The following is an 18,454-nucleotide window of genomic DNA, read 5'->3' as shown; positions in this document are numbered from 1 at the left end:
GATAGACTGTTATTTTTTTGGGCAAGAAGGGAGTTTCATGTCAGGACGATGTAACCGCTGGATCCAAATACAATGGAAACTATTTGGAGCTTCTTTCACTTATTGCTGAGAGAAACACAGATTTGCATTACTACCTGTCCAATATTAAAGTGTTATGTGGGGTTTTGGGGCAAACAATAAAATGATCTGCTCTTACTGAAGTGATGGGGAAGAGATCAGGAGGGAAGTTAAGAAAGCACAGATTTTCTTTGTTATGATAGATGAGAAGACAGACACGAGTAATGCAGCGCAGCTCACACTTATTTTTGGTGAGTATGGCTCTATTCCTAAACGATATTTCGATGTCTTGCAGCTGTAGATGCAGTAAAGGTTTTTTTCCACATCAGGGTCACAGCTGAATCCGGGCCAGAGGCGGAGGACAACACCCTGAATCGGTGGCCAGCCATAGGGCACAAGGAGACGGACAACCATGCACGCTCACACCCATACCTAGTGGCAACTTAGAGTATCCAATCAGCCTACCATGTTTTTGGAATGTAAGAGGAAACCAGAGTACCGGAGGCAACTCATGCAGGCCCGGGCAGAACATGAAAACTCCACACAGGTGCACTGACCTTGATTTGAACCCAGGACCCCAGAGCTGTGAGGCCAACGCGCTAACCACACATTCCACCGGGCAGCCCAGTTTTATAGCCATAAAATGCTTATTGAGGGTTGGGTTGATTCAAACGTATCACTACTGAATACCTGGGTGTGAAATGCACGGCCCACCACTGCTTTACACAGGCTGGAAAACTTTTCTCACAAGCAGGTCACAAGTTTTGATTTGTCATCAATGAATAACTAAAGTCAAGCAAAGCATCCTTTAATAGCAAGGCCAAGCTTATATTTTGTTGCAGGCCAATATATAATAAAAAGAAATAAGAAGCTCCTTCGGATGACTGAGCTTCTCACATCATCCCTAACGGAGAGTCAGGACACCCTTTCTGACGCTTGTATCCATGATATTGTTCTTTTAGTCATGACCCTCAGCTCATGATCATAGATGAGGATTGGAACGTAAATCAGCTGGTTAGCTTAGCATCTTCTACACCACATCAGATTGATGCAGAGTCCATGTCATTGCAGATGCCGCACCAACCCGCCTGCCGATCTCCCGTTCCATTCTTCCCTCTCTCGTGAACAAGACCCCAAGATACTTGGACTGCTCCACTTAGGGTAGGACCTGATCCCAGGAGAGGACACGCCACATTTTTCTGATCTCATTCCGATTGCTTCACAATCGGTTGTGAATCGTTCCAGAGAGAGTTGTAGATCAAGGCTTGATGAATCCAACAGAACCACACCATCTACAAAAAGCAAGTATGCACTACTAAGGCTACCAAACTGGACCCCCTCCACGCCACGGCTGCGCTTAGGTATTCTGTCCCTAAAAGTTATGAACAGAATCGTCGTAGGACAGCTCTGGCGGAGTCCAACCCCCATTCCAAACCAATCTGAATTACCTCTGGATACCTGGACCAGGCTCTGACACCAGTCACCGAGAGACCGGGCCCTCCAAATCCGGAATCCCATTCCCCTGGAGTACACCCTGTAAGACTCCCCGGTAGAAATGGTCGAACGCCTTCTCCTAGTCCACAGAGCACATGTAGACTAACTAGTCTGACAAGCTCCCATGAGTAAAGTATTCAGTCGACCAATTTGGAACATCCCAAATTGAGGTCAGCACCTTCTGTCAGGGGACTGTGCCAGGCGTTCCTAGCACACCCTCACAAAACGTTTGGGTCTCCCGAGGCGCCCTGGCATCCTCCCCCACCATCGGAGCCAACTCACACCGCGTGTTGATCGGTTGACAGCTCCGCCATTTTGTGTACCCGAGTGTCCAAGACATACAGCTGATGACACGACCACAAAGTCAATCAAGCTGTGGGCTAAGGTGTCCTTGTGAAAATTTCTCTATATGGCTTGAATATGGTGTTTATTATTGTCAATTCTACAATAGAACCCCACTCGAGTTCTGATCAGGGGGGCTTTCTTCCCTATCCACTGTTCGACAATGTCTTCATAAGAGGTCTTCTGAGCCATTCTTTGTCTGGATGAATAAATGTTACTTTTACATTTTGGATAATTTATGGTTGTTTTTGTTTGGTTTCATGGGCTTCAACTTTTGGTCTGTGTGAACACAAAACTGCATTAATGTTACGAGATAAAACCGAGTTTTACAGGATTAATTCGATCTCTTACTTATTTTTATGTTACATGAACCGGACGTTGTTTGGTTTGGCAGATTACTTTTTACAAAGTAAGTCTGTATGGAAAGAACTGTACTTAAGACAACAGGCCTAGTGCGATCAATATGTTTTCGTGAAATTATTTATTTTTTATTTTAACCCATTGTCAAAGTAGAAACGATAATACACAGTCAAAATCTGTGGGTGGCTTTGCTTTTGCAAAGTATCCACACAATCAACTTATTTACTTAGAGTCCATCAGGAGATGCTTCAACACTATTTTAAAATGGCTTGTATGCTTTGCAGCTGATGTCACCACAAGGTTTGACCAGGTGTTCTGGTTCGGGGACTTCAATTTTCGCCTTGGTCACGAGCGGGTCGGTGTGGAGAGCATCATCAAGCGTGGAGCAGGACACAACGTAGATGCTCTAGTAGAGCATGACCAACTAGCAAAGGAGATGAGAAACGGTAACTTCTGTACTTCTCTCTCTTATAAAAAGAACAACAAAATGAACTTTGGGTCGAAAATTGTTAAATTTTAGTAAGAAGAAAATTTTATTCTTAATTAAAAAAAAATAAGACATATCCTTTATTTCTGGTCAAATAATTTTAATAGATGAAAAAACTAATAACATTTTTTGGTCGTGAGTTCAAAGATTATAGAGGTCAGAAAATGAATTTTGTGATTTGCAAATAACTTAAGAACAAACTAAATCTAACTTGTTTATAATATGGAATTAATGGTTAAATTTGGGGGTTATGGGGTCATCCCTCACAGAAGCAATAACTCAAGGGTAAATAAAATAATTATAATCAAACTTGCAGATGTTTTTAATTTTAAATATAAAAAGTTGTTGTCTTGAGGTCAAAGGTCACAGGGTTAAGCAAATGAAGTCTATGATAACTGATGAATTAAGAGAGGATTCCCTAACTTGCAGGATATGTTTGTAATATGAAAGAAAGCATTGATTAAGTCTAGGGGCAGTAAAGTAGGTAAAAGAATTTTGCACTAACTCAAGTATGATGATATTTTTAGGTTCTATCTTTAAAGGATTCCGGGAAGCTGACATCCAATTCCTCCCCACCTACAAGTTCGACACTGGCAGTGATGTGTACGACACCAGCGCAAAGAAGAGGACGCCGTCTTACACTGTAAGAAATGCCGGCTATATGAAACGACTAAAGATCAACTGGTGTATAATGCCGACATATGGGCTTTTTTTCAAGATAGAGTCGTATGAAAAGTTGTGGGCACCTCTGATCTTTTCCGAGGTTTGTCTTAATAAAGCATTTGTTGTTTGGATCACCAATTTCAGTTAAAGATATCATATAGCAGACAAATTGATATTTTGGAAGTGAAATGAAGTGTTAGGTTCATCAATAATTACACTTTAATATAATTATCAAACAATACAAACAATATCAAACAATTAATTTGGAATCTGATAATAATCTTGCAAGGAGAGTTCATTCTGACATCGTCCTCGTCACAACTGAATTTCTGGCGAGCGGCAATTTCTCCTACCCATTTAAGGCCTCAAATCAAAAGAATTACAAGGTTATTGATTAATCCAATTGCATAAGCAAAAACAACTGCAACAATCCTCGCATATCAGGTATTCATTAATAACAATTAAAGTCGGAACTCAAAAACAACTCCATTGGAAATGAACAAACAAGCCTCCATTCGGCAAAACAATCCCATAATCAAGTGAAAACGAGCGTCACGATTCACGACAATATGCGAGTAATCACGGAGGTTTGGTTTATAGCGATTAAGCTGTATCAGCAATTGCGTAAGCGTTTGCATCACGAACTTGCATCTGGGTGAGGCGTCGAGGTTTAATCCAATCAACAGTCCTTGGATCCGTGTGAGAAGCCAGGGTTTCTAAACAATTTTGATAAGTCCAACTTGATAGTGACCTTTCCCTCTGCTCATCAAAGCAGATGCACCAAAGTGGCCCCTTCAGCGTCAATTTGCTAAGTTAAACAGCATTTCCAATATATAATAATGTGTCAACTTAAAGAAAGCAAAGCACATATATAATAAACCAAACATGAAGTTTATAGCATTTACAGAAAGTTCAGTAATTATAAATGTAGGCAGGTGAATACATTTGGCAGAAAAAATACATCAATATTTACTAGATCCTCCTTTTGCTGGAATAACATCCTCTAAACGCTTCCTATAGCTTCTAATGAGTGTCTAGATTCTGCTTGAAGGTATTTTTGACCAATTTTCTTTACAAAACATCTCCAGTTCAGTCAGGTTTGGGTTTCCGAGCATGGACAACATGCTTTGAATGCCAGCACAGTTTTTGGGATTGCCATTTCAGAACGTTGTTAGGTAATGCCTTCAGATATGAGCTTAATTCACCCACATCTCAAATCAATTTTCCCATAGAAATGAACTAAATACAAATTAATTTGTTCCCACCCTCTGAAATCCCCCCACCAAAAAACAGGATATTACAATTAAGAAACATAATTTTATTAATTCTAATTCACCTACTCACAAAGTAACAAATACCTATCTAGTGGTTATGATCCTCAATACTAAAATGTAACATTACTCAGCATGGACAGGAGAGAGACTCGATATGGCACTCGTAATGTAACATAAAATTTTAATTTAACTTAAATTGATACAAACACACTTATGCAATAAAAAAATATTTCTAATCTTACTTTACACTAAATTTGAACCTTCTTGTGCAATAACCGAGGCATAGATGTTAATATATTCCTCTGCTGCTTTCAAAGCAGAACTTTCTGCTACCCCAGGCCTCAGAACCGAGTATTTGTTTCATCCAGTTACTTTTCTAAAATTATCAAACCAGCCACAACTCTCTTTCTCTCCCTCTCTCCCTCTCTCCTTTTCCCCCTCTCTCCCGCTTCCCCTCTCCCCCTCTGCCCCTCTCTCTCTCCCACTCCGTCTCCCACACCCAGGGACTTAAAATTCTCCACGATTTCATTGACTGTACCCTGGATGGTCACCTGAGTAGTCTGTTGAAGATTCTTTTGAAAATTGATCACAATTTTCTTTTTCTTACTGGCGTTGATGTAGAGGTGGTTTTCCCGACACGAGTCAACAAAGACGTCCAACAATAGCGGTGTCGTCAGAGAACATCTGGTGGTGGCAGATGTCTGTATTATGTTTGAAGTCTGATGTGTGAAGGGAGAAGAGGAGTGGGGAGAGCACCGTGCCTTGTGGGTCCCCCGTGCCGCAAGCTACCACATACGTGCAGTACAGTCCGGAAGTCTCACATATTGTGGTCTGTCAGTGAGGAAGTTTATGATCCACGTGGCTAGGTGGTTCCTTACTCCAGCCTCTTCCAGTTTCCCTCTCAGTAGGACCGGCTGAATGGTGTTGAACGCACTGGAGAGGTAAAAAAAAAAAAAAACATCATTCTCATCTTCCCATGTTCGCCAGGTGTGAAAGAGACCTGTGCATCAGGTAGGTGGTAGCATCTTCCACACCAATGCCTGGATGATAGGCAAACTTCAGAGGGTCCATCTCTGCTTTAATTAGGGGGCTGAGGTGATTGAGGTTGATTCTCTCCATTGTCTTGCCTAGGTGAGAGGTTAATGCTACCGCCCTGAAATGGTTTGGCTCCTTGGGGTTCGCAGTCTTTGGAACTGGGACCACACAGGAAGTTTTCCACATGGTGGGGACCTTCTGCTGACTGGGGCTGAGGTTGAAAATATGCAGAATCACTTTGCCAACCTGAACCACAAAGTCTCCCATTAGTCTGGAGCTGAGGCTGTCTGGAGAGGTAGCCTTCTTTGCCTCAATCTTCTTAAACTGTTTCATCACCTGATCGACAGTAACGCAGAGACCGGTGGAAGAGGTGCAGGAGAAAGAGGGTGGAGAGTTGCTTCTGGTCTGGAAGATCTGGGTAGTGAGGGCAGAACTGAATCTGTTAAAGAACTGATTCATTTCATTAGCCCACTCACTGTCTATGGATTCCGGGTCTCTCTCACTATTGCCTCTATGGCCCGAAATGGTCCTCAAGCCCCTCCAGACCTCTTTGGCATTACCTCTGTAGTTGGTTGTCTAGCTTCCTCTTGTAGATGGCCTTTTCCTTCCTTATCTCTTTCTTCAGATCCTTCTGGACCATTTTCAAACTATCTTTCTCACCAGACCTAAAAGCCCTCTTCTTATCAGGAGGGCCCTTAGATCCCGGATGACCCATGGTTTATTGTTGGAGAAACAACGGACGTTCTTGGAGGATAGTGTTCTCAACACCAAAGTTAATATAATCTGTGATGCAGCCGTTAGCTGTTCCATCTTATTGGGAATAGTTCTTACGTTCCCCATAATAATAGATGGAATGCTGGGTCTGAAGTGTCGCTTTCTGTCCTGACATTTTCGTCGCTCTGCATCTTCTTCCTCTTTAAGTCCGTGCGGAAGTTCAGGGGCATCCTATAATTTTCGACTACAGAGGGTTAAGACGTGTAATTTACGAGTCAAAATTTTACTACAAGGGTCCGAATATTACGAGATTGAAATTGTAATTCATTCATCTTTGATACTGCCCATCCTCGAAAAGTTTGCGCGGGTTGCTGGAGCCTAACCCAGCTGACTTCGGGCAAAAGGCAGACTACATCCTAGACTCGCAGTCGTAGGACACAGAGAGAAAAATGTCCATCCACACTCACAATTATAACACCACCAGCAGGAATCAAGCCTGCGCATGATGCCACACCGATGTCAGGCAGGTCAACCTCTACACTACAAAGCGGCTCAACTTGCAATGTTGTGAGAAAAAAAGTCCTGATATTAGAAAATGATATTATATCAGTTAACCTCTCCAAACGATGCATTGGGGCCCTCCCACAGGACCGGATTTTGTTCCGGACCAGATACGCCGAGGCCATCCACGTGCTGAAATACTCCAGCTGCTCCAGCATCAAAACGTCGGATCACCGGCCTGTCGTTGGTATCTACGGAGTCAAGCTCAAGGCTGGCCGAGATACGTGAGTAGTAAAGTTTGACCGATACACTGGCTGGCCAGCCGGACGGATTACTCTTGTTTGTTTTTTGGGTGATGATCCTTCTTATATTTCAACCGATATATCGGGTGGCCAATATACATATTCAATATAAGATTTTTTTTCAAGATTGACCCAAACCTGCTAAATAAATCCACCTTGTGGACTTCCTGTGTATGGCTCCAGTTTTTTTTACCTAGGTTTACAATGTCTTGTGTGTCTTGTCTGTCTTGCTACTGCATGCATACATGCATACATGCATACATGCATACATGCATACATGCATACATGCATACATGCATACATGCATACATGCATACATGCATACATGCATACATGCATACATGCATACATGCATGCATGCATTCATACAGACAGGCATGCATGCAAATATCCATGCATGCATACATGCAAATATCCATGCATGCATGTATCCATGCAAATATCCATGTATGCATGCAAATATACATGCACGCATGCATAATTATTTCAACCCGTATTCGGGAAATTTCTTGGTTGCAGTAGCAAGACAGACACAAGACATTGTAGACCTAGGTAAAAAAATATGAGCCACACACAGGAAGTCCACAGGGTGGATTTATTTAGCAGGTATAGGCCAATCTTGAAAGAGAGAGGGACAGAAAGAGAGCGAGAGAGAGACTTTTTGCACTGCAATGCACTCGTTACACAACAGAAATTTAATTGAACTTGGATAATGATACAGTCACTCAAAAATTTAGTGCTTGTAGAGACATTTACACGAGGGACTTGCGACGGGAAAACAGCCTCTCGCATTGGCCACGCCTGGATGTATGCTCTTATATCAAAATTTGTCTTGTATGTTTAGGTAAATATTTGCTCAAAATGTTTCTCGTATATCAAATTGCTCGTATATCAAGGCATTATTGTACTTGATGTCAAACACAAAAATAGAAAATTAGAAAAAAGAAAGATTAATGATCTCTTCAGACATAAATCAGACAAAAACATTTTTAAAGATTCCAAGGGATAAAAGCACAATGCTTATAATAGGCTTCTTTTTTGTACAAATGGAAACGCCGTTTTATATATCATGTATACATCAGGGCCATCTTTGGCATTACTTGCAAGGAGGATCCATCTTGACTTCGTCCCCATCACAGATTATTCTACCTGAACAGCATTCTCTCCTCCCTATTCAAAGCTTGCAATCAAAACAATTACAAGGTTATCGCTTTAATTCAATTGCGTAAGCAAAAAACAACTGCAACAATAACCGCATATGAGGTATTCATTAATAACAATTGAGGTCGGAACTCAAAAACAACTCCATTGGAAATTAAACAAACATGCCTCTTTTCGGCAAAACAATTCCATATCAGGCGAACCGAGCGTCACAATGTAAAAACAATATGCGAGTATTCCCGGTGGTTGATTGATAGCCCTCTGCTGGAATCAAAACCATTCAAGAGTCTTTCACGGCTCTTCATTGCAAACCCAGATCAACAGTCCTTGGAGCCCGGGACTGGGTGAGATGTCAGGTCAATAGTCCTCTGAATAGGGCAAAACAATTAAACGTCCTCGGAGCCAGCTGCAGGGAGAAGTGTCCTTCGGTGACAGTTATACTGAGCGTTTGTCTCCGTTGCAAGCACATATTAATATATACATATAATGATTATTGCTCACATTTATGATAGTATCCCAGAATAACCCCAACAATACCCCAACATACACCGCACAGATGTACACAAAAATAGAAAATTGGAAAAAAAGAAAAATCAATAAACTTTTTAGACATAAATCAGATAAAATGTTTCTTTAGATTCCAAGGGATAGAAGAGCATAATGCTTTATAAAAGGCCTCTTTTTTGTAGTAATGAAAATGATGTTATACTCAGTAATCCCTCGATTATTGCAGCTTCATTGCATTGCTTTTTTTCTGGGGGATTTTTTTTGTTAATTACATATTTTCGTAAGTTTATAAAAATGTGAAAATCTACGCTGAAACTTGTAAGCAGAAGCCCCACCGCTGTCCTCCGCTTGCTACTAGAACTCAGCACTGAAGTAAGTTTTTATTTTTATTTTTTTATGATTATTTTTAAATAGGGACGACCCTACTTTACCTTCGTTTATCGCGACCATGTCTGGTCTACATTAACCACGATAATCGAGGGATTAATGCAGGGGTGGCCAACCCGCGGCTCCCGAGCCGCATGCGGCTCTTTGCCCGGTTTCATGCGGCTCTTACGTCCATATCAAAGTTTGTATTTGTGTTTTATTTTTATTTGCGTGTGCGCTTCGCTTGAGTTCAATGCGGTATTTTCGTCCAATGCGCATGTGCTTGGGATGAAAATACCTCAAAGTTTCCCAGTAGGAGCAAGGTCATTTGAGTAAACGTTTTTAACAGAGTGGGAGAGCTCCCGTGAACCAGAAGCGACAATGAACGGCGTCGCGCACACAAAAAGTATCCCAAAGATCGAGCGTCGGCTGAAAAAGCCACACCCCCTGCGAGGCAGACCAAGGCGAGAGTGCTCAACCGGGAGCAGCCAATAGGAGAGCGAGGTGTACACCCACGTGGTGGGCCCGCGAGTTAAAAGCCATTCATAATAAATGACAGCTCACAAGGAGCGAATGTTGCGCAAAAATAGGCTCTGATTTTATGACAGAAGTCCCACTAAGTAACATGCATAGTAAAAGAAAAACGCTATTGTAAATTATTATATTTTTGTTTGTGGACTTGGTTGAACTGAGAGTTTGTCTGTGTGAGACAGTGCACACAATGTTCATTGTTGATAATGACTGGCCTGTGCTGTTAGTACTGTAGGAGTCAATTTATGTCATTACTATGCTGGTGTGTGACATTTACAATGAATCTGGCTGAGCAAAGGTATGTGTGTGATGTGACTCTTTGCGGTAACAGAGTTAAGTCCCTGTCTCCTTCTGGCCTTGTCTGGTCTACATTATCCACAATATTTGAGGGATTATGGTACTCGCCTGACTAAGCGTGGGATGGGGACATGTCAGATTATCAAACCACCTAAAAAAACACCATTGTCTGTTCTGAAGGAAACGGTTGAACCTGTTGATTAAAGGTGGCTTTACCATGAAGCCAGGCAGCAGCATTCCCACACATGAAGATGATGATCCGCAAATTCAGCTTTAAAACAAGAAAAATGGTTGATAACTGGCAGACCTGCCTCACCGCCGGACGATAAATTAAACTTCCACCTCACTCCTCTGGGCCGTCCAACTGTCACTTAACCGTCCAGGGAGCTCTATTTTCAAATAAGTACAACGACATCATCCCACTACCCGGACTTAAATGGAATCTTAACGTCAACGTTGCTCCGCCTTGATGTCCTGCCGTCCCCGCCGAAGATGTGCATGCTGCTGTCTGAAGGAGGCTGGTGACATTGTCCATGTAGCTCCTCAATTGGGGTAATCTCTGGCCAGATGGTAATTTGATTCCTCCAACCATTTGTCTTGCTCATATGAGGATTACCTCAAAGGCTTCAACAAAGAAGATTGGAGATATGGCGCACCCCATTGCAATTCCCACTTCTCGCCGCTGCCACCCGGAGGGAAATTCCGGGAGGGCATAGCTCATCTGCAGGTCACTGAAATACAGTGTTACCAGCTTCTTGATGTAGGATGCTTGTGGAACTCCAACGTGTAACTGATCAGCAGGTGACAGATCCATATGCGTTGGCGAGATCGAGCCAAATGACGTGTAGGTCGGTCTTCTCCCGCCTGGCCTTCTGGATTTGGTCCTAGATCATGGCAGAATGCTCTGTGCACCCTGAAAAGTCCAGGATTCCTGCTTTTTGTCAGTTGGTATCAATGTAGCCATTCTCTAGTAGGAATGTGGACATCCTTCTCGCTAACACCATGAAAAAGAACCCTAACCCCTAACCCTCTACGTTCAGCAGGGTAATGCTTCTGAATTGGCCTATTTCTTTGGAATTCGCTTCCTTCCTGATATAGACCGCTACAGCCTTCTACCACTCCGGTGGAATGAGCTGCTTCTTCCGGGCAGTTCTCATGAGGTACCAGAGTAGCTCTAATACCTGGGGCCAGTTTTTATGTAACTTGTAGGGGACTCCATTAGGGCCTGGTGCTGATGAGGACTTTGCCTTAATCACTGCTTGCCTAACTTCGCTGAGCTTGGGGGGCAATGATGTTATATTCAGCCCTTTATGGTGAGGGCCGTGGTATGTACCCTGGTGTTCCTAGTGGGACGTCTCTCAGTTTGTCGCTGTACTGCCTTCTGACATGCTGTTCCATTAGCTCCCTGGTGGTCTCGAGCTTTCCGGACTTCTCCATAAGTTGTCTGGCGGGCATGAAAGTGTCCTTGTAGAACCTGGCTCTCTCTTTCTGCATCCGTTTGCTACGCTTGTCGATGCGTTCAGCTCTGCGACGCCTGGATAGGCTTTTCCTGATCTCTTCCCACAGAACTTTCAGGCCCTCTCTCTCTGACTCGGTTGCCTTCCTCCAGTTCTTGTGGAGTTTTCAGCGCCTGGGTGATCTCCTTTTCGATCCTCACCGTCTCTTGGGGTGGTCTTCTGCTTGAAGGTAATTTCACCTGTCACATGTCTCTGCAGGTCTGGTATATGACATCACCAAACAGGTTAAGCTTGGCTTCGACACCTCCCTGCAACCTTTCCTCCAGGGTCTCGATCAGGTCTGTGTCCAAAGACTGCCATATCTCTGTTTCGTTTTATTGACAATGTATTTTCGCGAAAATAAAGGAAGTATTGAAACATCAACAAATCTGTCGAAGTCCTCATCTTCTTTATCCGAAATAAAGAGTTGGCCAACAATGCTGGGTTCCATCACATTGTCAGGGTCATCAAGTTCGTGGTGGGGTTTCGTAATAGTGTTTTCAGCTTTGACGAAAGCTCAAACCACTCGCCGGCACTTTCGCCCAAGCATCTGCAATTCATTCCAAATCGTCACGTAACTCGTGTGAGTGACGCTGTCTGCCTGTCTTTGTATGGAATCTCTGTGTTGTCGGCCATCCGACCTTCATTACTCCCAAGCCGTTCGCAAAGATGTTCCTCCTCGCTGTTAAATTGTGTTCGATCCATGGCTTCAGTCCATTTTGTCCACACCCACATTCTGTTGTCATTCTCATCAGGCATTTCCTCTGTATAGGTCTTAAGTGCTGTTTCTTTGAGTAATGAGAGTGTTTTTTAGGGGTAAAAGTGCTACGAACACACGAAAGTCAAACGCCTTGCCACTCGCCTGGGATGATTGCATGGCTTTACCGTAATGCTTGGAATACACAAGGTGACTGATAGGTTCACCAATAGGCATTCCCAAATGCACGCACAAATTAAAGAGACAGGACAACCGTTTGTGAAATTCTTGCAAGAGAGAATCGAACCCTCTCCTCTTTGTCCAGGTTCTTTTTGGCGTTACACACATCTCCCTGTTTATTAGCTTCAGGGACCCTAGTTACAATTGACGTTGGGGCTACTGGCCAACACTTCAATAAACTGAACAGAGGAACACACTGAGACAGATAGAGTGAAATTTAAGGCCCAATTCAGATGCCAGAGAGTGTGACTACTCTCCAAGCTCCTCAAAGCTACTTCCCGCCGGAAAGCTGCTTCAATGTTTTTTTTAATAGAGATAAGACAAGTCATAAAAATGGGAGGCGTTAATACAAATGAAGGAGGTGGAGAACACAAGGTGTAAATAAAATTCTATTCTAATAACTTTTAATACATCACAGTGCAAAGGGTGCAAGATTAAATATAATAGTACAATTCATATTTCACATATCCCCCTGATGTAACTTTGAAAGAATTTTCATTTACATCAATCTGTATCCCTCCTCTCCAGGTTTTAGAATACAAATATCATTAATAGTCACTCAACAGGGTATGGAAAATAACAAATTCACTTGTCAAGAGGTGGACCTGCTGGTGTGATTGGGATCATTGTCATAATGCATGCTCCAATAGCGCTAGAGTTTGAATGCATTCAAAATTTGCTGATAGACAGCAGAATTATTTCTTCCGTCAATTACAGCAAGTCCTTGTCCTGAGGCAGCACACAGCCCCAGACCATCACACTGCCATCACCATTCCTCACTTTTGGTTAGTTGGAATGTTGTGCCATATTTCGTCAAATGTAACGAGCCGCACACCTTCCAATAAGTTCATCTCTTGACTCATTAGTCCACAGAATTTTCTTCTTAAAGTGGGAAGGAGCAGCAAGATGGTTTCCGCCTTGGAACTCTGTCATGGATGCCAGCTTTGGCCAGTGTTTTTCTTCTACTGGAGTCAGGAACGTTAACATTGTAAGATAATATTGTAAGGAAAAATGTCAAAGTCGCTTGGCAATTGTTTGTTCATATTGTATCAGTTTTTGTAAGTATGGAAACATCATTGTCATAAGAAACTTGCTCCGAGTTTGTTCGTTTTCATGAAGACCTCACACTGATTAACCGGACTTTGCCCAAAGTATGGCTGTTGCCATGGAGACCTGTCACTGATTGATCTGACTTTGCCCAGAGTTTGGTCGTTGTCATAGAAACCATACTATGCTCTGTTTGCCTATATAAAATCAAACCCACTGTTCATGAGATAGAGTTGCAGGAACATTGCGCTGAACAGCACTCCACTGTTAGAGCTTTCACTCTCCACTTTGCAGTTTGGTAATAAACCTTTTTCCTATTAAATTGATCTCACGCTTTCTTAACCTGCTTCTAAAAAGTATCAAAGTATCAAACCTCAACTGAGGTCGGCAAAGCCTGCAGTTCTTTTGATGTTTTTCTAGGTTCTTTTGTGAACTCCTAAATGAGTCATCATCACACTTAGAGTAACTTTGGCCGGCTGACCACTTTGGGGAATGTTTGCCACTGTTCCCCGTTCTCTACATTTGTGGATAATGGCACTGACAGTGGTTTGCTGGAGCTTCGGAAATACCTTTTTCACACTTTTTTTCGCATTTCTTCTTGAACTTCTTTCAACTGTGCATGATGCCCTGATCTTGTAGCCAACTTCACTTTGTTTGACACATTGTATTTAATTGTATTCTTCATTAAACATGTCATGATAATCAGGTGTGGGTGTGACCTGTTAAATTGAACTCAGTTTTCCTATAATTGTTATTAGTCAGTTATTTTGTGATTTCACAAAAGGGCCCAATTCATTTTAAAAGAGCCACACAAGTTTGTATTTTTTTCTGCCTTGGCAAATAAAATCATTTAGAAACTGCATTTTCTCTATACTTTTGGTGTCTCTTTGTCATAAGAAAAATGATTTGATGTTCTGAAACCTGTTAATGATAAATATGCAATAATCAGGAAGGGGCAAATGCTTTTTCACGCACTCATGATATTGCTATTTTTTTCCTCCAGAATTCCATTGGGAGCGGGCCATTTTGACTGCAGCCTATACCTTGAAGGCATCAAAAGGAGGATCAGCAGGGAACTAAAGCTTAGGGAAGACAGCAAGAATCAAAGCAGCGTCTGCACCATCTCCTGAAATGCCAGGGTCACACTTCTGTGAAAGGGTTATTCGTTTATTTGTTCATTCTCTGTCATTTGTCCCGCATCAAATTGATTGAACATTTACTACTCTTAACAAAAAGTATGGAAAAGGCAAGCACTCAATCAGACATTTTATTCTGTAGAACTCAAATCACAAACATGAAATTATAATGATGTTTTTTCGAAAGTGCAACAGCATGGCTTTCAGAAACACTAAAAGAAATGATGAAAAAAACAGATTTGCCGGCACATCCGAAAATTAGACAGACTCACCGCACAGAGGAAGAAAACGGAACCAAACCACACACACAGAAAGGGCAAATGGATCCACAACCTCACACAGCCAAAGCACAGCATACTTACACAAGAACTCAATTACGCCATCACACCCAAAAAAATACATCACAAAAAAATAATTTTAGCAATGAATATAGCATGCGAAAAAATACAGGACCCATGACAAAAATCAACGCGACACAACGAAGTAGAAGAGGTTTAATAAAACGGAATATGACTATCACAATCAAAGACAAGGACTCCACAATCCTCTCAGCAGATAATGGTAGAACCTCAGTATTTAGGGGAGGGGGACACATAAACAGGCATAATTCTAGGTACGAAATTTTCAGTTTACAAAAGCCTTTTATTGAGTGCCTCACGATACGGAAAAGATCCAAGTTACGAAATCCCCCAAAAAGTAAATGTATTTCCCTATTTGTTATTTTATTTTGAAACTATTGTCGCTGATGCATTGATTCTCACGTTAGAATCTTGCTCCTCTACCGGGCTCTCATTGACTGTCTCACAAAAACTATCCATGTTTCAAGATTCTTTTTCTCTGTCAACCTTGGCTAAATGTTCCCCTTATTAATGATTGTAATTTCCTTTAGTAAGCAATAAAAACCGTACAATGCAAGGCGCTACATATTTACAGATACACGCATGGGACCCACATTCATTCATTTTCTGAACCGCTTTATCCTCACTATAACCGTCTAAAATCTACTACAAAGTGGACTGCTTTCTGACAAAAGTTCCAGGTTACCAAACTTTTTATATGCAAATGAGTGCCTCGAGATAGGAAAAATATCCCTGTTACGAAAACACCCAAGAAGTACATGCATTCGTTATCCGTTATTTTATTTTGAAAATACTGGCGCAGATGCATTTATTCTCACTTATAAGCTTTCTACTCTCTATTGGGCTCTCATTGGCTGTCTCACAACAACCACTGTTTCAAGATTCTCTCTTATGTACTTTTGACCGCGGTTCGTCTTCATGGAGTTCTGACTTTTATTTTTGAGTTTTCTAAGTGTGGATAAAGCAGCTGCTTCTGTTTTTATCGTCATGCCTCACAAGAAAATTACTAGTGTGAATGAAACGAGGTCATCGTGGATAACCATTTGATCGAGGGGGGCATAAAAACAAACTTTCTCGAGTTAATGTACACTCCACAATACAGAGGAATACAACGAAAAGGTAGACCATGTGGTAGCAGCGAGCATTGCAACAGCAAAAAATCAAAAATGCTGGAGATATTTCACTTCTGGTCTTCGTAGAAAAAAAACACCATCCAGAAAGTTTTTACGATTCGTGTGATTGCCCACTTTGATAATGTTTGTCTGTTACATTATTTAAACATTATTAAAAGTTGTCTAAGGCAGTGTTTCCCAACCACTGTGCCGCGGCACACTGGTGTGCCGTGAGCAATGGTCAGGTGTGCCGTGGGAAATTGCAAGAAGTCATACAATGTGATATTGAGAGAGAAAAATTAATATGAATATAAGGAGATTAAAATGGAATTATTGCAAGATTCAAATCAAAATATGACGAACGTTAAATTGTAGATTATACTATTATTTGATTCAAGTTGTCAAACAGTAATTTTTTGCTCTTTCTCTTAGTCGAAACGGAAGTTGTCTGGTTTCAAGGGCATCAACTTTTGCCGACGTAAAGTCTGTGTGAGCACAACATTTTTTTGAGGAATATTAGGAGATTTAAGTAATATTTGGAGAAAGATTATAAAATTATGCGATTAATAACATTACTCTATTTTTGCATCACTTAAACCGGAAGTTGTTCAGGATCCACAGACCAAATTTTGATGACATTAGGTCAGTGTGAAAAAATTGATTTTGGAATAATTTTGGACTGTCATGCGATTTCTGCTGATAAAACTTTGATGAGAATGACTATTGTAAATATAGGCGACATAGTTTTGAAGTAAAAGAATTTCAGATGGTGGTGTCCCTTGAGATTTTTTTCAATGCAAAAAGTGTGCCACGACTCAAAAAAGGTTGGGATACACTGGTCTAAGGCAATCATCTTTGGATAGTTTTTTTTTTTTCAAAAATGTCCGTTAACCAGCACAGAAAGGCAAAGTGAAACCAAACAGGTAAGAACCAGTAGCGACGAATAAAACAGGTGGGAATTCCAAAGAAATCATAAAACGTTAATGTTTTTGATTAATGTTGTTTGAATTCTTAATGTTGCGTTTGTAAGACCTGTGCTTATGTGTCAATGCTGTCCTCAGCTTTAGGGTGGATGTGTGTGTGTGTTTGCTTTTTTTTCCTGTTGTGTCCCCGGACCACGGGGCTTAACTTGCTCCACACTGCCCCGTAGGGACACAATGGGGATAAAGGAAACACACTCATAAGTCCACCCAAAACAAAACAGTGGTTGTGTGTTCTCTCTTTTGCATATCATTCCTCTTGATCCAATGCGTTTCAGCACGGATACATTTTGTATTTTATTGCTTTTAAGACATTAATAAAGCATTTCTCTCATTTGTTGTCTTTCCTCACATCATTAATACAATATTGGGACACTTTAACCAATGTTTTGTTGGTAGTTGTGTGAAGACGGTTTCCGAAAGTTACAAAAAAAGTTCTGAATCCAACTAATTTTGGTAATTAATGGTGTCTGTACAATCTCACTTTCAGAAATAATAAAACCCTTACTCAGACAGATCAACATTGCAAAAACTAAAATAATTCTACAAAACTCATCAACAAAAAAGTACAGAAAAAGAAACTGTTCTTCTCACATGATGTAATTTCATTTTTCACCAAAACACCTACACAGGCCACCACCTAGATAGTTTAGGGTTAGTTAGGATTAGATAGAACACTAAAAAAAGCTCTAATCTAATAATACTGGATATCATCCAGTTGCAGTTTCATTGCTAGATCATATTTATTTCAATTCACAGGTACCATATACTTTCAGAAACAAGGATTTGATTTGAGAAACCCATTCTCAACCATCCTCTGTCGGATTTTCTTGGAGGATCTGACAAAAGGCACAGTTAAAAGGCCCGGGAGTAGACAATCCATCTCTATGAACACGCGGCTACATGGACAACATTCTTGAAAAAATTAAAACAAGTATCCTTCTCTGGACATCTGAACACCCCCACTCTCCTCAAAGAAAATTAAATGAACATGTGGCGTACCCAGAGGAAGGAACACAGGAGGAAAATCCCATACTTTAATACCTTAACATACGAGTGTCCTAACATAAGAGAAATTTGAGATGGAAGAGGAAAATTCTGAGCAAATGTTTGCCTTGAGATATGAGACGAATTTGAGATATGAGCATATGAGATGGTTTCCGATGTGGCTGTCCAGGTGGGAGTATACGAGAAACTGCTTATGAGAAGAGCATCAATGTCTCTCACCGCATTTCCCTTACATAAGATATCTCTGAGCACCTGCGCCATAGAGGTGTAACTGAGTCTAAAATCTGC

General features: G+C 41.3%; 1 protein-coding gene across 7 annotated transcripts in view; it reads left to right on the top strand.

Moving 5' to 3' along the window:
* Positions 1 to 17,492, top strand: part of inpp5e (inositol polyphosphate-5-phosphatase E) — a 51,676-nt gene extending 34,184 nt beyond the window's left edge. For 5 of the 7 annotated variants that reach the window (XM_077738345.1, XM_077738349.1, XM_077738351.1 and 2 more), the window contains 4 exons: positions 2,538 to 2,699; positions 3,268 to 3,383; positions 7,075 to 7,211; positions 14,575 to 17,492. In XM_077738345.1, coding sequence (XP_077594471.1) covers positions 2,538 to 2,699; positions 3,268 to 3,383; positions 7,075 to 7,211; positions 14,575 to 14,701 — 542 coding nt within the window. In that variant the 3' untranslated portion in view covers positions 14,702 to 17,492. The other 2 variants (XM_077738347.1, XM_077738346.1) reach the window with 2 other exon arrangements.
* The last annotated feature ends 962 nt before the right edge of the window (positions 17,493 to 18,454 follow it).

This window comes from Stigmatopora nigra, chromosome 18, assembly GCF_051989575.1.
Source record: "Stigmatopora nigra isolate UIUO_SnigA chromosome 18, RoL_Snig_1.1, whole genome shotgun sequence".
In the NCBI taxonomy this organism is placed as follows: domain Eukaryota; kingdom Metazoa; phylum Chordata; class Actinopteri; order Syngnathiformes; family Syngnathidae; genus Stigmatopora; species Stigmatopora nigra.
This window is presented reverse-complemented; position numbering and strand designations above follow the sequence as displayed.